Genomic DNA, 24737 nt, shown 5'->3' on the forward strand with positions numbered 1-24737 from the left:
CTCTGTAGTAGAGCTTTAGGTCCGGCATGGTGATTCCACCAGAGGTTCTTTTATCCTTGAAAAGAGTTTTTGCTATCCTAGGTTTTTTGTTATTCCAGATGAATTTGCAGATTGCACTTTCTAATTCGTTGAAGAATTGATTTGGAATTTTGATGGGGATTGCATTGAATCTGTAGATTGCTTTTGGCAAGATAGCCATTTTTACAATGTTGATCCTGCCAATCCATGAGCATGGGAGATCTTTCCATCTTCTGAGATCTTCTATAATTTCTTTCTTCAGAGACTTGAAGTTTTTATTATACAGATCTTTCACTTCCTTAGTTAGAGTCACGCCAAGATATTTTATATTATTTGTGACTATTGAGAAGGGTGTTGTTTCCCTAATTTCTTTCTCAGCCTGTTTATTCTTTGTGTAGAGAAAGGCCATTGATTTGTTTGAGTTAATTTTATATCCAGCTACTTCACCGAAGCTGTTTATCAGGCTTAGGAGTTCTCTGGTGGAATTTTTAGGGTCACTTATATATACTATCATATCATCTGCAAAAAGTGATATTTTGACTTCATCTTTTCCAATTTGTATCCCTTTGATCTCCTTTTGTTGTCGAATTGCTCTGGCTAGGACTTCAAGTACAATGTTGAATAGGTATGGAGAAAGTGGACAGCCTTGTCTAGTCCCTGATTTTAGAGGGATTGCTTCAAGCTTCTCACCATTTACTTTGATGTTGGCTACTGGTTTGCTGTAGATTGCTTTTATCATGTTTAGGTATGGGCCTTGAATTCCTGATCTTTCCAAGACTTTTATCATGAATGGGTGTTGGATCTTGTCAAATGCTTTTTCCGCATCTAAGGAGATGACCATGTGGTTTTTGTCTTTGAGTTTGTTTATATACTGGATTACGTTGATGGATTTCCGTATATTGAACCATCCCTGCATCCCTGGGATGAAACCTACTTGGTCAGGATGGATGATTGTTTTGATGTGTTCTTGGATTCGGTTAGCAAGAACTTTATTGAGGATTTTTGCATCAATATTCATAAGGGATATTGGTCTGAAGTTTTCTATCTTTGTTGGGTCTTTTTGTGGTTTAGGTATCAGAGTAATTGTGGCTTCATAGAATGAGTTGGGTAGAGTACCTTCTGTTTCTATTTTGTGGAATAGTTTGTGAAGAACTGGGATTAGATCTTCTTTGAAGGTCTGATAGAACTCTGCACTAAACCCATCTGGTCCTGGGCTTTTTTTAGTTGGGAGACTATTAATGACTGCTTCTATTTCTTTGGGGGATATAGGGCTGTTTAGATCATTAACCTGATCTTGATTCAACTTTGGTACCTGGTATCTGTCTAGGAACTTCTCCATTTCATCCAGGTTCTCCAGTTTTGTTGAGTATAGCCTTTGGTAGAAGGATCTGATGGTGTTTTGGATGTCTTCAGGATCTGTTGTTATGTCTCCTTTTTCATTTCTGATTTTGTTAATTAGGATGCTTTCCCTGTGCCCTCTAATGAGTCTGGCTAAGGGTTTATCTATCTTGTTGATTTTCTCAAAGAACCAGCTCCTTGATTGGTTGATTCTTTGAATAGTTTTTCTAGTTTCCACTTGGTTGATTTCACCCCTGAGTTTGATTATTTCCTGCCGTCTACTCCTCTTGGGTGAATTTGCTTCCTTTTGTTCTAGTGCTTTTAGGTGTGTTGTCAAGCTGCTAATATGTGCTCTCTCTAGTTTCCTTTTGGAGGCACTCAGAGCTATGAGTTTTCCTCTTAGAAATGCTTTCATTGCGTCCCATAAGTTTGGGTATGTTGTGGCTTCATTTTCATTGAACTCTAAAAAGTCCTTAATTTCTTTCTTTATTCCTTCCTTGACCAAGGTATCATTGAGAAGAGTGTTGTTCAGTTTCCACGTGAAGGTTGGCTTTCTATTATTTATTTTGTTATTGAAGATCAGCCTTAGTCCATGGTGATCTGATAGGATGCATGGGACAATTTCAATATTTTTGTATCTGTTGAGGCCTGCTTTGTGACCAATTATGTGGTCAATTTTGGAGAAGGTACCATGAGGTGCTGAGAAGAAGGTATATCCTTTTGTTTTAGGATAGAATGTTCTGTAGATATCTGCCAGATCCATTTGATTCATAATTTCTCTTAGTTTCACTGTGTCCCTGTTTAGTTTCTGTTTCCATGATCTGTCCATTGGTGAAAGTGGTGTGTTGAAGTCTCCCACTATTATTGTATGAGGTGCAATGTGTGCTTTGAGTTTTACTAAAGTTTCTTTAATGAATGTGGCTGCCTTTGTATTTGGAGCATAGATATTCAGGATTGATAGTTCCTCTTGGAGGATTTTACCTTTGATGAGTATGAAGTGTCCCTCCCTGTCTTTTTTAATGACTTTGGGTTGGAAGTCAATCTTATCAGATATTAGAATGGCTACTCCAGCCTGTTTCTTCATGCCATTTGCTTGGAAAATTGTTTTCCATCCTTTCATTCTGAGGTAGTGTCTATCCTTTTCTCTGAGATGAGTTTCCTGTAAGCAGCAAAATGTTGGGTCTTGTTTGTGTAGCCAGTTTGTTAGTCTATGTCTTTTTATCGGGGAGTTGAGTCCATTGATATTAAGAGATATTAAGGAAAAGTAATTGTTGTTTCCTGTTATTATTGTTGTTAAAGTTGGCATTTTGTTCTTGTGGCTGTCTTCTTTTAGGTTTGTTGAGGGATTACCTTCTTGTTGTTTCTAGGGCGTGGCTCCTGTCCTTGTATTGGTTTTTTTCTGTTATTATCCTTTGAAGGGCTGGATTCGTGGAGAGATAATGTGTGAATTCGGTTTTGTCGTGGAATACTTTGGTTTCTCCATCTATGTTAATTGAGAGTTTGGCTGGGTATAGTAGCCTGGGCTGGAATTTGTGTTCTTTTAGTGTCTGTATAACATCCGTCCAGGATCTTCTGGCTTTCATAGTCTCTGGTGAAAAATCTGGTGTAATTCTGATAGGCTTGCCTTTATATGTTACTTGGCCTTTTTCTCTTACTGCTTTTAGTATTCTATCTTTATTTAGAGCATTTGTTGTTCTGATTATAATGTGTCGGGAGGTATTTCTTTTCTTGTCCAGTCTATTTGGAGTTCTGTAGGCTTCTTGTATGTTCATGGGCATCTCTTTCTTTAGATTTGGGAAGTTTTCTTCTATAATTTTGTTGAAGATGTTTGCTGGTCCTTTGAGTTGAAAATCTTCATTCTCATCCACTCCTATTATCCATAGGTTTGGTCTTCTCATTGTGTCCTGTATTTCTTGGATGTTTTGAGTTAGGATCTTTTTGCATTTTACATTTTCCTTGATTGTTGTGCCGATGTTCTCTATGGAATCTTCTGCACCTGAGATTCTCTCTTCCATCTCTTGTATTCTGTTGCTGATGCTCGTATCTATGGTTCCAGATTTCTTTCCTAGGGTTTCTATCTCCAGTGTTGCCTCATTTTGGGTTTTCTTTATTGTGTCTACTTCCCTTTTTAGGTCTAGTATGGTTTTGTTCATTTCCATCATCTGTTTGGATGTGTTTTCCTGTTTTTCTGTAAGGACTTCTACCTGTTTGATTATGTTATCCTGTTTTTCTTTAAGGATTTGTAACTCTTTAGCAGTGTTCTCCTGCAATTCTTTAAGGGATTTTTGTGCTTCCTCTTTATTGTCTTCTGCCTGTTTAGCAGTGTTCTCCTGCATTTCTTTAAGTGTGTTATTAAAGTCCTTCTTGAAGTCCTCTATCATCATCAGGAGATATGCTTTTAAATCCGTGTCTAGCTTTTCCGGTGTGTTGGGGTGCCCTGGACTGGGCGAAGTGGGGGTGCTGGGTTCTGATGATGGTGAGTGGTCTTGGTTTCTGTTAGTAAGATTATTACGTTTACCTTTCGCCATCTGGTAATCTCTGGGGTTAGTTGTTATTGTTGTCACTGTTTAAAGATTGGAGCAGAAGCTGTGTTCCACTCACCAGCAGTCCCAAAATCCTGCGGCGGGGGTCGTGGGTAGCTGGCGGGTGTCAGGCAACCCTGCGCTCCCACTACCCCGGTGCTGATCCGGCCGGATGAGGCCTGTGGCCCTACTCAGGCCGGTTTCTGCTTCCCTAACTAATGCAGTCTCAGGTCCCGAGCACTTGGATTGGAGCAGAAGCTGTGCTCCACTCACCAGAAGTCTTAAGATCCTGTGGCGGGTGTTGTGGGTAGCTGGCGAGTGTCCCACAGATATTTATATCAAGATCCATGACAGTTAGGAAATAACAAAAATCATTTTATAGCTGGGGGAGGGGGTCACCACACCATGAAGAACTGTTTAAATGGGTCACAAAACTTGAGAACCACTCCCTAGGCCATCTTCCAAGGATGTCTGGGAAGAGGGATGGAGGTACCTGTAACATTTCGATTATATACCCCTACCTCTACATTGCTCACTGTGTAACAACGGGGATATATCTCTTTAAAATCCAATTCGTTATTTAAAGGAACAGCGAAGGAAATCCAAAAACCCTATGCTTTAAACCCTCTGAATCAACCACAGAAACAGGTCATCTGTAATCTGGGGAAACCAAATTCTGCATCGCATGTGGGACCTTCAGAAATTCTGCAACCTCAGCTCCCTTCCTTCCTAATTTATAACTACTCCATATTAAAGTGTGTGCGTTCTGCAGCCTTATCTCCCACATTCCGCCTCCAAAGTCCGTCCACGGGCGGGAACCCTCTCCTCACTTTCAGGGATGGGATAAAAACCCACGGGTATGTTTTTGCAGGTGTGTCTGTCTGTCCGTCTGTCTCTAGCCATCCCCCACAGGGCTGATATTTTGGTTCCTCCCTAGTTCCCACGGCATCTGTCAAGGTAACTGAGAACTGCGCCTGCCCTTCTCCTCCCACAGGAATGATCTGGTCCGAATGCAAGGAGATCTGGGAGGAGGGGCCGCGGGAGTACGTGCTACACTTGTGGAACCTTCTGGATTTTGGCATGCTGTCCATCTTCGTGGCCTCCTTCACTGCGAGATTCATGGCTTTCCTCAAGGCCAGCGAGGCCCAGCTGTACGTGGACCAGTACGTGCAGGATGTAACGCTGCACAACGTCTCACTTCCACCGGAAGTGGCCTACTTCACCTACGGTGAGTTCCAGGGGTCACTCAGCCTGGTCCCAGGCCCTGGGATTTTGTAACCTGGCACGGCAGACCCCACAGGTGTCCCCCGCACGCTGATAGTGTGGAATTAACCTGTGACTTAGAACAGAGAAACCCTGTCTCGAAAAACCAAAAAAAAAAAAAAAAGAAGAAGAAGAAGAAGTGGGTCTTTAGTGTTTGGAAGGATGGGATTGTTTCAGGAGGTTCTGGGGACATTTCTGTAGGTTTTTGGTTTTGTTTCTAAAGAACCCCGCCCCACCCCATCGCCGACATGGGGAATCTGTATAATGAATTTTTACTTCCACACAGAATCCTCTATTCTGCACAAACATAAGTTCTGCTTTAGTTCAACATTCTCTCTCGGGGTGAGAGACAGGTTCTTAAAAGAGACATCAATACATCGAACATACCGGTTTGAAACGGGTTTCATGGAAGCTGGAAACACAACTTAAGGCTGCTGCTTACCAAGAAGTCTGAGGTGTACCGAGTCCTCGATTTAGGGGACAGTGGGATTCTTGACTGCCCCGAAGAAAATAATTTCTGAATGAGCCATTATGAATGAGCGTTGAAGTTCATGAAAAAGAGATTTTCGTAGGCAACCCTAACTAAGCTCCTTGGGTCAGCCTCCCTGCAAAATCCATGAAAGTAGGAGAGGGGCCTTTGGAAGGAGAGCAAGAGACGGTAACATGGTGATCATGGTCAAAGCCCATAGCAGGTGCATATGACACCAGGATGAGCTCATTGTTATATACAACTAATATGCTAATGATTAAATGTTTAAAAAAGAGATTATGGTATAGGCATATGGTATGGTTTGGGGTATAGGCACTAAGGGAAAGATAATTAGGAAAAAAATATCAGGCACCCAAGTGTGGGTATGAGGTTCTCAAAAGAGTTGTTGTTCTTTATAGTAGCTGTGTGTGTGTGTGTGTGTGTGTGTGTGTACATGTGACACACAATTTTGGTGGCTTCCAAAGTTGTGTTTGTTATGCTAATGAGCGTGATGGAGGTCAGGCTGGCTCCCTGGACTTGTAGGATGGAATACAGCAGCTGAAGTAAAACTATAGGTCCCAATGAGTTGCATAATGGAATTAAAATGTGTTTACCACTATAATTTTAGGGTCTTGGTTGTGAGATGCCCGGGAATGTTCAGGTTTATAAAGCAGTAAGGCGGCACCCAAAGGCCCCGTGCATCATTGCCGCTGTAGCATCGGTTGTTTAGAAAGAATGCAGGCAGCCTCCTGCATTCCTGCGGCTAGTTTTTAAAATACCAATTTGAGAATTTTAACAATGTCTTTTGATCGTATTCTCCCCAAGCCGCCCCCTCTAACTCCTCTCAGACCCACCCCTACCTCCCCAAACCTCACCTCAAGTTCGTGTCCTTTACTTTTTTAACAAATTAAGCTATATGCTCCAGTTTGTGCTGCCCATATATTATCCACTGGAACATGGTCATCCTACCGGAGCCACATCCTTAAAGAAAATAGACCCCCCTCCCCTGCAGAAGCCACCCACTGTCCATAGCTCCTGAGGTAGGGGTGGGGGCTCATTTGTTTTATTGATTTTGGCCATTCTGACAGGTGTGAAATGGAATCTCAGAGAGGTTCTGATTGGCATTTCCCTGATGCAAATGTTGGCTATTTCTTTAGGTGTCCCCAGCCATTTTTGTTTCTTATTTTGAGAACTCCCCACATAGTCGGGTACCCCATTTTTAACTGTGATATTTGTTTTTTTAATGTCCGGTTGCTTAGAGTTCTTTATATATTGTAGATATTAACCCTCCATCAGATCCATAGTTGGTAAAGATATTTTCCCACTCTGCAGTTTCCTGCTTTGACCAAATGATGGTGTCCTTTCCCGTATGGAAGCTTTCAGCTCTGTGAGGTCCCATTGATTCATGGTTGATCTTAGTGCCTGCACTGACAGTGTTCTAGAAGTCCAGGAGGTCTTTTGATGTACCAATGAGTCAAGTCATGTGTGTTCCCCACAGTCCCTTCTACCAGATTCTGGGTGTATGACCGTCTGTTGGCGTTCCTCCTGTGTTAATTGTTCTGGGGTTCTTGACTCAGAGTTTAACTAGACCCCACAGGGAAGGGGTCTTTTACCTTCCTTTGTCTTTTTTCTGTCTTCCTTTGTCTGTCTCTCTAGCCTACCCCAGTAGGGCTCTTATGATATTACCAGAAGCACAATATTATTTCATATAAGAGAAAATCCTGGCCCTCAATTAATTGAGAAGTCATAGCCTGTATTTTTCTTTTATTTTTGTGTATGGCTGTTTTACATACATGTACGTCTGTGCACCCACATGCATACCTGGTGCTAGCAGAGGTTCAGAGCCATCATGTGAGGGCTGGGAATTGAACCTGGGGCCTCTGGAAGGGCAGTGCTCTTAACCACCGAGCTCTCCAGCCCCCAGTTAGCTAATTTTGTTCCAAACCTTTAAAATTAGAGCGATCTGGAGTCAAGTCTAGCTCCATAGTTTACTTTCTATTTTTGTTTTGTTAACTTTTGTGTGTCCACTTCTCATGTGTAAGATGAGGATTAAAAACTCTTAAGTCTTTTTTTGTTTGTTTGTTTGTTTGGTTTGGTTTGGTTTGGTTTAAAAAAAAACTCTTAAGTCAAAAGGTTTGTTTTGGGTTAAATAAAAATGATGCAGATTGAAGATGTGTGCATTATCCATGATCACAGGAAAAGTTCACTAGGTGGTAACAGTTATTATCAATACTACCTCTTTTTTAAAAAAAATCTCATTCACTGTACTCCTGTGTTGTAAAAGAGAATGATAACAGGGTGAGGAGGGAAGGCTTGGGGATTGGGGGGGGGGAGGAGGGAGGAGACTTGGGAATTAGGGGTGGGGTGGAGGTGGTAGTGGAGGTGGTGGTGGAGGGGGTGGGGTAGGGATGGGGTGGAGGGGAGTGGTAAAGATGGGGTGGAGGGGGGTGGTAGAGGTAGTGGAGGGGTTGGGAGTAGGGGGATGGAGGTCATGTGGAGGTAGTTGGGGGTTAGGGGTAGGGGGCGGAGGTGATTGCTGCTTAGTAAGTATTAATTACTGTCACATATTTTAAAGGGGTTGAATGTCAAATGTCCCTCCTGGTAGATAAAAACTAATGGCCCTTCTAACCACAGAATGGCGGGGTATGGCCATGACCATTAGCGAACTGTCCACATAACGCAAATGTGGTAAAAGATGAGCAAGCTCCTGTCACAACCACTGCTTCCTGGCCCCTGCTCCCAGCATTTGCTGGCTAACAAATGCAGGGTTTTCTTGAATCGTGTTATGTTTTCGGCCTATGCTGTTCCGGTGCCTCGCGGAAAGATGGGCGCACTCTCCTTAATGTCATGATGCAGGCTGCAGTATTGTCCCGTGTTGACTTCTATTCCCCTGTGAGTTGTATTAGGTCCCAGCTCAGCCCACAGCACAATACTGTCCTTGCTTTTTCCGGTTCACCTTGGGCGCTTGGAAATGTTCCAGAGCTCTTGCTGCGAGCATGAGCTCCAGCTATGGGGGCCGAGCGCCCTCTTGTGGCGTGCCTTGTTGGCGAGCCGCGCACCCAGTTCAGTATCAAAAAAGTAGGCTGGAGGAGAGGTGGGTTCAGGTTGTGTGAAAAGACTTCTTTTCAGATGGAAACAGCTCCAAGATGAACGTCCCTTTGTGTGAATCACGCAGTGCCGTTTGTTTTATGCCCAACCAGCTGTGACAAGCTGGTTCAGGCAGAGTCATCTGCACCGGAAGTCCAACCTCGGCCTCCAGGAACATAGTTCCTAGAAACTACAGCTACCTTGGAGCAGCTTTTTCTGTTACAGCTGAGGTTGAAGGTGAAGAATTATAGGTGACATTAAGACAGAAACTCATTTTAGTGCCTGTTTAATAGAAGCAGCCACTTCTGATTTCATGTGGAATGTATGTGTTATTTATCCATAGAGAGCAGCAGGTATTTAAGAAAATACATACTTTGTCTTTCATGGGTTTCTGAATTCTGACTTTGATAAGAACTTAAAATCTGTGTTATTGCATTCCAAGTGTAATTTGGAATGCGCTACATTAAACTGTCGGCACAGCTTCCCTCACTAAAGGTTTCTCTCTATTATAATTAACAGGAGCCTAGCTTTGAAAATAAAGAATAAAGTTCCTTCCCCCCTCCATCTCCCGTGGGGTGCCAAGAATCGCCTTGTAATAGGCTCTCTATTTGCACTTACTGGCTCAGAAAAGGGCCCCATACCCCCAAATCCAATCTTTAAAATGGCAACAGTAATGCCTGCTCTACGGGGCTGTTGTGAAAATCACAGCTAATTTAGTGTGCAGGCTAATTTAAGTTTCTCAATGTTTCTCATTTAAGCTTTGTTCAGCAGTTCTCAACGGGGATGCTGCTGGCTTTGTTTGCACCGTGTGGTGCAGTCTGGGGCGACAGAGGATGTTCAGCATCTGGGGGGTACTCTTACCCAGGCACTGGGAGAAGCAGCACCAGCACTGTCCAGGAGGGAGGTAACGGCCCTCGCCTGAGACGCACTGTTTGTCCTGACACCTAAGAGCTAGGCTGAGTGCCATTCCTTAGAAATTAGGCCTGTGGTAGGGCCCAGTAGAGGCTCACTCAGCTATAGCGATTCTTGTAAGGCAGCTCAGGCCCCAGGACTCACCAGTAAACACCAACATTGTCACTCCAATTGTGCTGTGGCAATAGTGCTGTGTGACTGGTCACTCCCTTTGAGACCCTCGTTCAGTCAGTGAGAAAAGCTGCCAGCATATACTTTTGGGGTGAGGGGAGGGGCAGAGAGCAAGATTATGTTCACAGGCAGACCCTTCCGATTCCTGGTCCCCAGAAACTGATTTGTTCTGGCTTGTGGCTATCTGAACATGTGGTTCGAAGTCTGTTCAGCCACTTCACAGGCATTTATCAGTGCCTGCTCTGTACAGACCCTGCCCCAAGCTCTTGCCATGTGTGGCTTAACAGTCAAAGTCATTTAAGGCTGGTGAGATTGTCTACCATGATCACACACAGGGACAGTGTGGCTCAGAAAACCCAGTTGACTGAGTCCAGCCCATGCTGGTCTCTACTGCCTCCTCAGGCTTCCCCAGTGGGGGGCTCAGCTCCTGTGCATGGGGGAGGGGAATGTGATGGTTAGCCCTGCAGCCTTTGTCAGAATGGATATACACGGGACACCACAGGAGCTCATGGGAGACCAAGAACCCCACCCAGACTGCTGGAGTTAAGGGCAACTTCTGGAAAGAGATCACTCCTAAACTGAATCATGAAGGATGACTGGGAATGAGTCAGGTCTGAAGTTAAGTTCTGAGCAGGAGAGACAGCTCATTCCAAAAGAATGGCATCTTGTGTGCTGGGATTACCCTAGGGCAGAGAGGACAACCGAGAATGCTACCTGTGCCTAACTGGCAGAGAGATGGCTCAGCAGTACAGAACACTTGCTGCTCTGCAAAAGGACCAAGTTCTAGCACCTCTTCAGATGGCTCACAACCACCTGTAACTCCTGCTTGAAGGGCTCTGAAGCCCCTCTACCCTTCTTGGGTCACTGCACACATGCAGACATAAAATAATAAAAGCAAGTCTTTAAAGATGCCTGCCTGGCTGCTCTTCCAGAGCAGACCCCATCCCACCCCCCACCCCCAACAAGTAACACAGATTCTCTCCTTTCAGCCAGGGACAAGTGGTGGCCTTCAGACCCCCAGATCATCTCGGAAGGGCTGTACGCCATCGCGGTTGTCCTCAGCTTCTCCCGGATCGCCTACATCCTGCCAGCCAATGAGAGCTTCGGACCTTTGCAGATCTCCCTGGGAAGAACTGTGAAAGACATCTTCAAGTTCATGGTCATTTTTATCATGGTATTTGTGGCCTTCATGATCGGAATGTTCAACCTGTACTCCTACTACCGAGGTGCAAAGTACAACCCAGCGTTTACCACGTGAGTACCCTCCGCACGCTGCTCCCTCCCAGACGCCATCTCTGGGAGGAGATCCGGGGAGTCCCTGTGGACCTCCTTCAGGCAGTTCATTGCAGAACTCAGGCTTCCTTGAGGTTGGTGTGAGTTTTGCTCTCATTGTTTTAAGGTTTAGGTTCTGAAATTAGAAGAACAAAGGACTTAAATCCCCCACTTTGCCACTATGTAGCTAAGGCTAGCCTGCAACTGATGATGCAGATGAGGTTAGCCTTGAACTCACCTGCCTCTGCCTCCTGAGTACTGACATTAAAGAACATAAGCCACCCATACCCAGCCCTTTCTGCAGTTTTGAAATGGGGATGGATCCGTCGCTTTTCTGTTACTATGATAAGCTACCAGGAACAAGAACAAATTAAGGCAGAAACAATGGGTTTATTTGGGTTTACAGTTTCAAGTTGGAGGGGCAGCCATAATGGCAGGAGAAACGTGGTTTCAGGCAGATGGATCAGTAAACGAAGACATTACATCGTCAGCCATGAACAGGAAGTGGAAAAAGAGAAAACTGGAAGTAGGGTGGGGCTGTGGACTCTCAGAGCCCACCCACAATGATATACTTCCTTCAGCAGGTAGCTTCCTTCCTACAGCACTGCCTCACACAATGCCACTAACTGGGACCAGCTGAGCCTTTGAAGGGACATTTCTCATTCAAACCATCACAAGGAGTAATAATGACATCATGACAATAGTGCGAGATGAGGTGACCCAGAAAGTACACAATAAAAGGCAGGTTGCCATTATGTTATTACAGCAATACATTCCACCTAGATTACTTAGGAACAGAACCTGACAAACCCCATATGCCAACATGCATGCCGTTAGGTCCACAGAGCTATAATCCAGGGGAAGAAAAATAAGAGGAGGGGTGGGGGCGGGGAGTGAGCAGGCTGAGAGGGAAAAGAGGGACAGGGAAGGTGAACAGAGGCTGCTGCCTACCTGACGTGCACGCTGCACACAACAGACTTCTCCAAGGAGACGGGATGGAAATGCCCCACCTCAGGATAGCCTGAGACAAAGAGAACTGATTGGTCAGACCTCTCCCATCTGCTGTCTCTCCGCAGTCAGTCACTCTCTCCCCTGTAGTCTAAGGAAGCCCTGGGCTGAGTGCCGTCCACACCTGGCTGAGTGCAAAGCAGGCTCTGCAGCTTCATGGGTCTCTGCAGCCAGAGTCAGAGGCCCAGGCAAGGGAAGCAAATTACTGCTATGGAGGCTCCAGCTAGCCAGAGGCAGGATAGCATAGTGATGCTACACCCTACTCCACAGCCCAAGAAAAAAGAGACAGGTCTCATGTAGCCTGTGTGCAAAAGATCCAACACTTTCCCCTCTCTGTGAGGAACAACAAGGTCCTGAGCTGAATCTAGTAAACAGATATGGTAGAGTTTACACCCTGGCAGGCATTACTAGCTGATAGCCACTAGCCACATAATTGGATGTATCCGAGCTCATGTGTCCACTTCGGTGTCAACACAAAAACCACAGCTCTCATCTTAAAGGGAATAAGAGGTAGCCAGTCAGACTCCTTTTTTTTTTCTCTCCAACACCTGTTTGCTGAATTGTCCAAAAGCAAAATTGCTCTGAATGTGCCGGGGTTTGTGTACAGAGGGTTGTCAGGACAGAGGGACAGCAGGACAGGACCTAAAGGCATCCAATCAGCAGGATGCATGTTGTCAACAGCCATGGGGAAGATGTCAGCCAAGTAGGAAAGTCTCCTGTGTTTTCCAGCCTAACACATCTGCTCCTGTGGGCCAGGCACCAGAGACATCAGGCACCAAATCACCCCAGGCCTTCTAGTGTAGGGACAAGGAGCCTGGGGCACAGCAGACACAGCGAAGAAAGGACCTCTTTCTCCTCCCTCCCTCCCCCTCCTCCTCCTCAGCAGGTCTTGAAACGTACTACGTAGCTGTGAGCGGGACTGACTGAATTATCAATGGAGGACTGGAGCAGAAAGAGGAGGGAATGGGTTGTGGCAAATGTCATCCCTTCCCTTTAGACTACACGGTGAGATGAGCATGTCACCCCACGAGATCAGCTGTGGTCTTGAAAATGTCCTGAGAGAATGAAGGAGGCACATGTGTTAGGGACCTGGAGTCTCGTTGGATGTCACTGTGATGGAGATGAAGTTGGAAAGCCCCACTAAAGTACACTCTGCTCCAAAGCCGGCAGTCCCAGGCCACCTGCCTAGACACACAGGTATACACTCATACACACACACATACCACACACTCACATACACACACACACACTCACACATACCACACACACATACACATATTCACACATACCATACACACTCACACACACACTCACACATACACACACACATACCACACACTCACACATACCACACACTCACATACACACTCATACACACTCACACATACACACACACTACACATATATACATACGCACACATTCACACACATATACTCATACTCTCACACCACACCTACACATATCACACACTCACAGTCATACACACAGACACTCTCACACACAAAAATCTACAGTCACACATATACACACTCATACATATACTCTCACACACACCACGCACTTCCACTGATGCATATAGACACACTACACACACACACACACACACACAAGCTGTCTTTCTATAGATTCTAAAGGAGCAGGCTAAGACAGGCCTCCTCTCCTCTATGTCCACAGTGTTAAAAAGCCACCGTCTTAAGGAAGGGCATTTGGGTTCAAACACACTGCAAGAATGTTCTTACCCTTGCTTTTAACCTGCTCATCAGCACCTTTCATGTCTAGGGAAAGTTCTCCCAAAAGCTGCTCCTACAGGGAGCTTCTCCATGGGAGTCCTGCCCACCCTGGGGTGAGGTCCCAGGGCAGCTCACAGATGCAAGCACTAAGTGAATGTGACCAAGTTCAGTTCTGTCCCAAGAGAGGGGCATGGCACAGATTCTGAGACAGCTGGGTAGGAAAGGTATGGACTGCGGCCGCCAGCCCTCAGTTCAGATTCCCAGGGTATTCTAGTACTTAATCAAGGACCTCTGCCCCTCCCCCTTCCCATTCCTTCCATCCAGCAGACCTCAGGGAGGAACAGGAGAACGTGGGAGGGTGCATGAGTCAATCTCCAAGTGTAAATGAAGACCTGAGATCAGTGGTCCCCAAAGCACACCAGGATCACCACAGGCAGTGGCTAAATCTAAGCTTTCCTAGACCCCACCTCTAAGCATCTAGTTATAGAAGCTGCACTGTGTGAGCAAGGCTGCCCCTCCCTGGAGAACAGACTGTTGATGGACACAGGGATGGGGGCGGGGCGTGACTTTCTCAGACTCTGTGGACAGCTCTCTACATCCATGCATGTTGTTGAAGAGTCTCTTTGTAGGAGGAACCGGAGTTAACTGAGGCTGGAGACTGTAAGGGAGAGCAGGCGTGAAGGAGATCACAATGTGTCAAGCACGGGTATGAAGTATCAAAGAATAATTTTTTTAAGCCACTAGGGTTTTGATACAGGATTAGGCTACAGGTATTTTTGTTGTTGTTATTGTTTTGTTTTGTTTTGTTTTGGATCTAGGGCTGGGGCATGGCTTATGGGGACCTGTGTTCAATTCTCAGAACTCATACAAAAGAACTGAGTGAGGTGATCAGCTTCAAACCCAGAGCTAGAGAGGCACAGACTGCCTGGGGCCCCCTGACAACCATCTTAGCCCAATCCATGAGCCCAGGTTGGGGAGAGACTCTGCCTCCAAAACCAAGGTCAACAACTGAGAAATAACACCAAGGTATCCTCTGGCCTCTACACATACACGCAAGCACCTGCACACACATGGACAGGCATGTGCACATACAGACACAGGAACACATGGGTACACAAACACACATATGCCCACAGTGTGGATCTCATCCAAAATTATCAGCACACAGATGCAACAGGTCTCTCCCTGGTGCACTGGATCTTTGGTGGCATTGGTGGGTATTTGGTGGCATTTCACACCACAGGGGCAAGTGTCAGATAGGTACAGATCCTGCAGGATTGACTCCTGAGTCAGAACCTATGAACGCTTCCAGTATCACAACTCCACACCCAAAGGTTCACCCAAAGGTCTGTTTTGCAGAAGCACTTCTGTGGCAGGAACTTCCTAAGAGGGAGGGGCAAGGCTGTGTGTGCGTGCACAGCCAGGACTTGTTGGGCACAACACAGATAACACACCTGCGGCAGACGGTTCCCTCTAAACCACCAGTTAAAGACCACAAATGGCCAAAAAGGAGGACAGGGGACTTTCAGACCAGTCTCATGCTCTTTGAGACTCCCAAGTAATCCAAACCATAGATGAGAGAGGAGGGAGGAGACAGCCTGGGGACATAGCCCTCCTCTAAGAATGGGAGAGTGTGCTCTTACCATCGATATCTATTTTTGTCACACAATGGAAGTCAATGAAGTTAGGCTTGCTTTTTGTATAGTCGACTTCTCTGAGATTCATAAGCAAAGTCATTCTGCATAGAGATTATATGAAAATGCTGGCATCCTAGCACCCTCATTACAGGGTTAGAAAAATAAGAGACAAAAGGTTTGGCTCACACATGACATTCTCCTGGGAGACTGCAGAGAAGATACGCGCCCTCCTTATATGACAACACATGGATTAATGAAGACATCCTGAGCACTGGGCTACTCAGTTATTGTAGGAGCACCACAGAATGTACTGACACAGACAGATAGCATGGACTCCTAGCTGCCCAGGCTGTATGTCACCACCGATAGATTCACCGTTATGCAGCATGTGACCGATAAATGCACAGATAGGTGGGACTGGAGCCATGAGTGGCTGAGAGCAGAAGCAGCAGGCTGTCCCACAGAACACATAAAGAGGCACTGTCTCCCCAGAAGGTCAGTTTGGCTCTCTCCGCTTGACCCTGATTGGTGATTAAAGGTGGGCTCTGTCCTCATGGAAATAGAACAGAAACAACCCCAGCCAACCTTTTCTACAGGCCGCTGCGGAAGGAGCACCAGAGATAGCCATCCAATCAAAACCAGTGCCTCTGTTAAGCTCTCTCTCCCCAGGAATTACTTTTAATGGAAGGAACCTTGGAAGCACTGGGCAGGATTAGAAGCTCTTGTTTTCCGTGATAATGATGGGAAATTTCCACACTCTGCCCTGGGAAGATTCATATGTCCCACCTCCCCCTGACACACTGCCTCCCTCCGGGTCCATCTTGCAATCCTGAGGGGCTCCGGGGCAGAGGGAGGGAACCCTACAGGCTGCCACATATTCCTATATTGCTACCATGCCTAAGTCCGAGCCTCATGTACTCTGGCTCCGCACCGCCCTTTTGAAGGCCTCCACCTCTAAAGAGGAGGCAGCACTGGACTTGCCCGAGATTATAGAACCAGTTAATGGATATGAACCTCGACCTCTACGACTTCATTCCACCGTCGAGTAGAACCCGACTCTGTGTGCTTTGAGCAGTCGTCTCTTGCACTTCTGTAGTGCTCATTCTTAAGACTAACATACAATTCAAGACTTGTCGGTGAGAGCCCGACAGTGCCACACATCTTGGCTCTCAGCCCATGGCATTCCCCTGTCTACCGGGTATCTCTGTCACAATAGATAGTTACAGGACAACCCCTGCATGTCAAGTTCTGTTTTGACCCTGCAGCCCTGCCCTGCTGAGAGACTCCCTTGACTGCCTCCCAGGGACTCTCAGCAAGTAGGGCAGGCAGGAGTGGACAAGCAGCAGCTGGAACTGTGCAGGCTTTGTAGAAGGAAGTGTTGGCTTCTGCCTGGCAGGGTCAGGGAAGGCTTCCTAGAAGGGATGGCCCAGTGGAAAGTCCTTAGGGAAAAGCTAGAAGGGCACCCGGCCCATACGGGACATTATCAAAGAACTGCAAATAGCCAAGAACCTGTGGGAGACGGAAAAAGATTACACAGTTGTGAAGAGTCTTGTAAGTCCTGATAGAGGGTGAGAATCTCTGCTGAGCCCTCTCTTAGGTGAAGATGTGCTCAGAGGTGCTTCAGAAAGGACGCTGTGACAATCATGCGGAGGGTGGAGGGATGCACACGGAGACTTGGACTCGGCTTGGGCCTGCTGCTGCTGAAAACTGGAGAACGAGTAAGACGGGAATGTAGAAACAGTCTTCTAGAAAGGTCTACGACTGAAATCACTCCAGAGGGAAGCGAGCAAGATGTACTGGGAGACTGAGAAGGGAGTCTGAGAGAGGAGGCAGACACAGACACACACAGACAGACACAGACACAGACACAGTCACAGACACACACACAGACACAGACACACACACAGACACAGACACAGACAGACACAGACAGACACAGACACAGTCACAGTCACAGACACACACACAGACACAGACACAGACACACACACAGACACAGACACAGACACAGACACAGACACACACACAGACACAGACACAGACACACACACAGACACAGACACAGTCACAGTCACAGACACAGACACAGACACACACACAGACACAGACACAGACACAGACACAGACACAGACACAGACACAGACACAGTCACAGACACAGACACAGACACAGTCACAGACACAGGCACAGACACAGACACAGACACAGACACAGACACAGACACAGACACAGACACAGACACAGACATACACAGACACAGACAGACACAGACAGACACAGACACAGACACAGACACAGACACAGTCACAGACACACACACACAGACACAGACACAGACACAGACACACACACAGACACAGACACAGACACAGTCACAGTCACAGACACAGACACAGACACAGACACAGTCACAGACACAGACACAGACACAGTCACAGTCACAGACACAATCACAGACACAGACACAGAGGCTGCAGTAGTGGTGGTGGGGACAGAGGAGGGATGCAAAAATCCAGCCGTTGTATGGGCCCTGTGTGGCAGCCAAGGCTGGATTGTGTCAAACAGTGGCCTGTTACAAGAAGCCAGGGAAAGGGCCTCCTGGGGCACGATAGGTCCTTGGCTGCTGCCATTTTATCTGTGCAGTGCGTGCTGTGGTACCTGGTGAGCCACACAGGGAAGAATCTCCCTGTCTGGCCACAGTTTGAGGTGTTTGCCAGGATCCCAACCAAGCGAGAACACAGTGTGTCTGATCGAGCAGCACCATGGGCTGAGTTTAAAATCACCCTTCATTATATTCCCAAGGTTAACATCGTCATCCTTTAACCATACAATGGATAGGAGGTGACTGAATGCATAATAGAGTCCATCAGATAAGTTCTGAGACCTGACAAGGTGTCACAAGGTCAGACGTGGAGCCCCGCACAGACCCAGAGAGTTTGGGCAACTATACTTAACTAAGATGTAAAAAACAAACGAACAGGGGCTGGTGAGATGGCTCAGTGGGTAAGAGCACCCGACTGCTCTTCCGAAGGTCCAGAGTTCAAATCCCAGCAACCACATGGTGGCTCACAACCATCCGTAACGAGATCTGGTGCCCTCTTCTGGAGTGTCTGAAGACAGCTACAGTGTACTTACATATAATAAATAAATACATCTTAAAAAAACAAACAAACAAAAATAACCCCCCCCCAAAAAAACCCTTATCTTTGCATAGTTCCTTGATATATAAGAGATATTCTTTTACCCAGGTTATTTTTAAAGGCTAACAACGCATTTTAAAATGAGCGTTCTGTTACCAAATGGTGTTTGCTTGGAATGCTCCTCTCCGCTCCTCTCGTGTTAATTTGTGACATGAAATGTTAAAGCCTCTTCAGCAGACTAAAAGGTGACAAGGGTTTGGGGGAGTTGTTGTTGTTGTGTCACTGGAGACTCCTAGGAAAGCACCCTGCCACTTAGCTGTATCCCTAGACCAAGTATAAGACAAGAAGAGATCCAATCCCAGAAAGAAAGTTTGCTCCATTGATCAATATCTTACCATCCAAGTACTAACCTGGCCTTATACTGCTTGGCTCCCAAGGTTAGATTTTGGGTGTTTTGGCCACAGGCCCTCGAGGACTGTCTTTGTGACATAGTATCTCAGGCATCACCTCTGCCTGAGTGGCAGCTCTGCCTGGGAGGACATGTTAACCGGCACCAAAATTTCATTGAATTGAAACTCTCATTCTCAAAGAGACAGATGGTACAAGAGGAAACCAGAACACAGCAGGGCATCTTTGCAAGTGGGAGGAGCTAAATTGCTCAGTGCCTTGAAGACCTTGGCCAAGTGATGGGTCTTGACAGCCATAAAGCTACTGAAGGAGAGGGCCTGGGTCCGTTTTTATTTCCATCGTGTTATAAGGTTTCAGAGACTTCCCCCAGATGGTACAATTTATTGCTATTAAGGAAACAATGAAAGAAAAACTGCCAGTCCTAACATGAGCATGACATATCAGACAGTTGACGCACAGCAAACTGTCTTGTGCGCCTCACCAGTATTGTGAGAAGTCACTTGCCCTTCACAACAGCCTTACACAATAGAGACCGTTGCTTTCCCATCTTGTGCCTAAGGGGGAAAAAGACGGATGGAGCCTATGCTTTGGCTAAAAACTTAACAACCAACCCCAGGCTCCCCTTGCTTCAATACTCTGACAGCTGTCAACAGCAAGGCTGGGGAACAGGAAGGGAAGCATGTAGCATGTCACACATAACCACACACTGAGTTTGCTGAGTTCTGTCTATCTACTAGGCTGGATAGACTCCACTCACCTCAAGCCAGACCCCCTCCTTTCTGGAGTTTCTAATCCCAGCTCTTCATGTGGGGCCCAAGATAGCAATTCAGCAGCAGAGGCTGGAACTCTGGGGTTAGGAGCTTGGCAAGACTCCCTTGGATGTTTGCCTATCCCCACCCCCACCCCACCCTCAGGCATGGTAATAGGTTTGGGTCCCTGAGATTTGAGTGTTAGAGAATCGACCTGCCTAGAAGCTCTTTCTCCACTCCTGAGCAGCTTCCCACAGCACCCTGCTTGGATGGCAAGCAGGTGCTGCTGTCCTTTGACAGAACTCTAGCAGGGCACAGCTATTGTCTTCTGAGCCTTAGAGCAACCCTCTGAGCCCTGATCCTCCTGCTTAATTTTAGCTTGCTAGCTGCACTCTGGCTAGGTAACTAAACTGAACCCAGCACTTGTGGGGAGGGTTTGTGGCATTCTGGAGAAGTGGCAATTTTCATAACAATCGACCTAAACTGTCGCCTTGTTGATCAGTTTGTTCTCTGAGGCGCGTGCATGCTGCCTCTTCAGGAAACCTGTTATTAAAGTCTCATTATCCAGGCGAGACAGACCTGGGAGAGAACTGATTACCTTGTCCCAGCTTTCTGCATGACAGATCAGCCCCAACCTTCCCCCCACCACACACACACACACACACACACACACACACACACACGCCCAGGGAGACAAGGGTGAATCACATCTATTCAGGATCACTCGGGTTCTCGCTGCTAGGAGGACTTCTCATGCCAGGGTGGCCTATTGACTAACTTCCCTTCCCCTGCAAGCCAAGAACCAAAAAAGAGAAAGACAAAGAAAAAAGGGAGCAAGAGCTGGAGGAACCAGTGGGTCATTTGCATGAAACCAAGCATCTGTGGTGGGTGATCTGGCAGATAGGAAGGCAAGGGAGGCTTGTTCGGGAAAATCGATAAACATCTAACTGATTACCCTTCATTCAATGGGCGGAGGCCTCTGGAGCTGCTGGGGCTGTGTCTGCCACCAGCCAGCACAGAGCATCCAGCAGCTGCTGGCTTCCACAGTATTCTCCGCTAGCACCTACCAGATTTCTTTCAGAGCTCAACAAACCAGCGGATGAATCAAAAGGATAGCAGCCAGTCAGGATGCTGCTTTCACTGGATATGTTACATGAGTTGCTCACTTAATCTTCCCAGCAACTGAGCAGTAAAGCACCCATTATGTCCACTTTACAGTTGGGCAAACAGAGACCCTAACAGGCCTTGTAACGTGTTTAGACACACACACACATCCAGTATGTGTACTGAAATTTGGACCCCGGCATGCATCTCTGTTTTCTCCTCCTATCTCTGTGAAGCCTTGAATGACACAGCAAAGGACTTGGCAAACTGCTCAGCTAGTGGGGTGAGAGAAGATGAGGAGCCAGGAGCTGCAACCTTTAACAATAGGGAACCTCAGATGTGGCCCTCCAGCTGCCAGTGGGCACCTTTGTGATTAGTTTTGTGGTAGACATCAGTTAAGCCAGTCTAAAATCTTTCTTCCTGAAGGACAACTCCAGACAACGAGGAGAAGGGTAGACCTTTCACTCCTTCCACCCTGGGTCCTATGGCTCCTGCAAATTCTAGGCAATAATTGGGTGTAAGGGCTCAAACCTACAAAGCCAGTGCTCAGGAGGCTGAGGCAGAAAGATAGCCATGAGTTCAAGGCCAGAATAGTCAGGGGATGGTGATAAAGACACCATTGCAGGCTGTGGGACAGCTCCCAGGACACTGGGGTTAGCTCCAGGTCTGGGCCCTTGGCACCATCGATGGTCTGCTGACTTGATTGTAAGCCCACCTTCCTTGCTAAGAATGTATTATGCAGGCTTCCGAGATGTAGGTAGCACAAATCTTCTCCCACTGAGTGTAGGGAGACAGAGCTCCGTTAATTATTTTATCCCTGCCACACCCTAGACTAGAAGATCTTAGCCCAGCATCTCATGTTGACTATGATGCTCTTGCACTTTCAAAAGCATACATTGTTCATTGACATTTCCCCAGCAGACACACACTTTTCTTAGAATGGCTTGTTTGCAGGCTGACTCGTAGAAGAGCTTATGAAGCCAAGTGTGTTGTCACAAACCTGTGATCTCGGTACTCGCAGGGTGGAGGCAGTAGGATCAAGTTCAAGGGCATCAGCTCTGGCTACATGTTAAGTTAAAAGCCAGCCTGGACTATCTATGCGTTGTCTGTATGGTTTGAGTTTAAACATGCCTCACCCACAGGTCCATGTGTCTTTGTAGATGGCTTATGGGACCTTTAGGAATTGCGTCTAGTTTGAGAAAGTGTGGCACTGCCGAAAAGCTCTTATCGGTCATAGTCTTCCCTGGGCTTCATCTGAGCCCCTATCGGCCTCCTCACCACTGAGGCTTCAACAAGCAGCGTCACTCTCTTGCCACCATGATGCTACCACCAGATATCCTCTCAAGTCATGAGTCAAGATACAACCTTCCTACCTTAAGCTGTTTCTTTTGGGGAATTTGATCAAATCAATGGGCAAGGTTCTTAGTGTATCCACTAATGTTTGCAGATTCAAGTCCTTATCCCACTGGGTCTATGGCTTACTGTGTTTTTGACATTCAGGAGCTAATTTCTGTGTGGACAGATCTCTTGGTGTCTATATTAAATGTTTCTGAAACTTTCCCCAAGCCAAGTAAATTCTCAGCAACGTTGTATGCTAGTTTTCATCATAAGTATTTTTTTCTAATTTTAACTCTTCAATTCCACTCAGATCTTATCTATTCACATTGTGTCAGTCTAGACAAAGCATGCTACCACTCACAGCTTAGCCTAGGTAATCTTGCATGTCAGATGTCAGCCAATAAGGTCTCCTCTGCCAATACGAATAGCAAACACCAGTCTGTTCATAGTTAGTACACTGACCGCTCCTGTGGACTGGGCTGGCTCCAGATACAAAGCCCAGAGACTGACAGGGGCTCTCACTGCCCTGACTTGGTCAGTCAGCCCACCTTTTCTCTGAAAGGGGGTCTGTTGCTTCAGCTCATTCTGCCTCCTACAAAGAGGAGAAAGAGCCGCAGACCTCTCCTCAAGAGCCTGAAAGAGGTCATTGCAGTCTGGCTAAGACCCCTTCACAGCCAATCAGGGAAGTGTGTTTATCCCTCTAGCAATCTCAAATCTGGGCCTCTTGTAATTATGTTTCTAGAAATGAGGCTAAGTGGAGGTTTGGAGGCTAATCCTTGCACTGGAGGAGGGGGTATCAAATGAGCATGCGGTGCTAGCTGTCTGGAGTGGCATTGTGTCATTAGAGCCCCCGCTGCAAACACAGTTTAACCAAAGCGTGATCTGCCTGCTCTGCCGCCTTCTGATTACAAACACAGAGTGCCTAAGAAGGAACTGGAAATAGATGAGGGCTCAGAGGCAAACTCCATAGTGAGAAACAGTGCATGTGGGACCCTCAGGACCCTTCTTCCCCAACTGAAACCAATGGAGAGGGCTGGTCTCACCTGTGTCTCCTGTGACCTCATTGGCATCAGCCAGAGACCTGTGGGGTGGTCTAGGGTAAGGAACAGAAAGTGAATTTGGGTGAAACATCTCGCTGTCACAGGTATTAGCCACTTGTTTGGGACAAATGCTTACCACTTTTTGCTGGATCCTGTGGAGAAGGGAACAGCTGTGCAAGAGAAGGAGAGCGGCCAGCTCCTACACGGTTAGGATCTGGAACTCACCATCCCGTGGCTTGGGACTCTCTATGCCATGGTTCCTTTCCACAAAGAGATAACAGAATCATCCCATCGCGATGGGAGACGGACGGTACCTCCGCAAATCTCCCACACAGTGAACGCCATGTTCTCACATAAAATGGTTTCACAACTTCTAGGAGGAAACCATTTTTCCCTTTCTAGAATGGCAGTGGGAACCAGAGCTCTGCAGTAATGGCTCGCACCTAGTCTTCACTTCAAAAAGTGATGCAGGCCTTTAGTCCTAGCCCTCAGAAGGCAGAGGCTCAGGCAGACAGATCTGTTTGAGTTCAAAGCCAGCCTAATCTACACAGTGAGCTCCAGGCCAGCCAAAGCTATATAGTGAGACCCTGTCTCAAACACAATCAAACTAGCAAGCAAGCAAAAACAAAGCCCTGCTAGTAGATTCCTGATTAAATGTTACAAACTCACAGCTTCAGAGGAAATAAAAGGCAAGCAATACCAGCGTAAACTCGCTTCGGATACCAGCTTCTCAGACTCTGAGATGCACAGGGAATGAGCCACACAGCTGCTTGTGCACACGAGCCACCACCCCCACACATAGACACCCCCATATTCTCACATGCACGAGAACTGTAAATTCATGCAAGCCAAGAGTGGATTTTTAGCCCAAGTTGGAAAACTAACATTTTTGTACCTTTTCTCAAAAAAAAATCTCAGTGCTTGAGAAACACTGATGGGGTGGGGTAAGCTCTAGCTAATCCTGGCCACTTGTGGGTGCGTGTTGGAAATCCAAAATGTTAAGTGGTGGCTGGGGGGGCGTGGAGAATCCTGTCTTATAACTGCTCTAAAAATTTGGATCCAGGTTAGAAAGTTGAACTTTATGTCCTGACGACACAGGCATATTCTAAGCCATCCAACCACAATCCAGCTTTTTGATTGGATATTATATAATAAGCCTGATTCGAATTCATAGCCAGAAGGTTAGGACCATGAAATGTGCTTGGGGACTGAAACCTCTGTATCCGGTAATTTCAAAAGGTCAAAGAGCCATCTGCTAACAGCCAGGCCTCCCCAGGACCACACACCGCACATGGGCAGCACACACCAGATGCGGCACCTGTAGAATTAGAACATGCGTGCATTTTCCTCAGCTTGTTTTCTGACCAGGCTTCTCTGGTCACAGGCAGTGAGGAAAAATGTGAGCCTGCTACCAGGTGTCAGAGGCCCACAAGTGCCACCAGGTAGCGGTGCCACCTCAGTCTGTTGAACACAGGTCACGGTCAGGCCATGTAGCCTAAGAAAAGCTGTTTGAGAGTCCCCTGGAGGAG

General features: G+C 46.7%; 1 protein-coding gene across 2 annotated transcripts in view; it reads left to right on the top strand.

Moving 5' to 3' along the window:
• Trpc7 (transient receptor potential cation channel subfamily C member 7) overlaps window positions 1–24737 on the top strand; it is a 126477-nt gene that overhangs the window by 85085 nt on the left and 16655 nt on the right. For both annotated transcript variants that reach the window (XM_021180154.3, XM_029468419.2), the window contains 2 exons: window positions 4873–5106; window positions 10770–11034. In XM_021180154.3, coding sequence (XP_021035813.2) covers window positions 4873–5106; window positions 10770–11034 — 499 coding nt within the window. The remainder of the gene's footprint in view (window positions 1–4872; window positions 5107–10769; window positions 11035–24737) is intronic.

Source organism: Mus caroli, unplaced genomic scaffold (assembly GCF_978045245.1).
Source record: "Mus caroli unplaced genomic scaffold, Mus_caroli_1 scaffold_15, whole genome shotgun sequence".
Taxonomy (NCBI): Eukaryota; Metazoa; Chordata; class Mammalia; order Rodentia; family Muridae; genus Mus; species Mus caroli.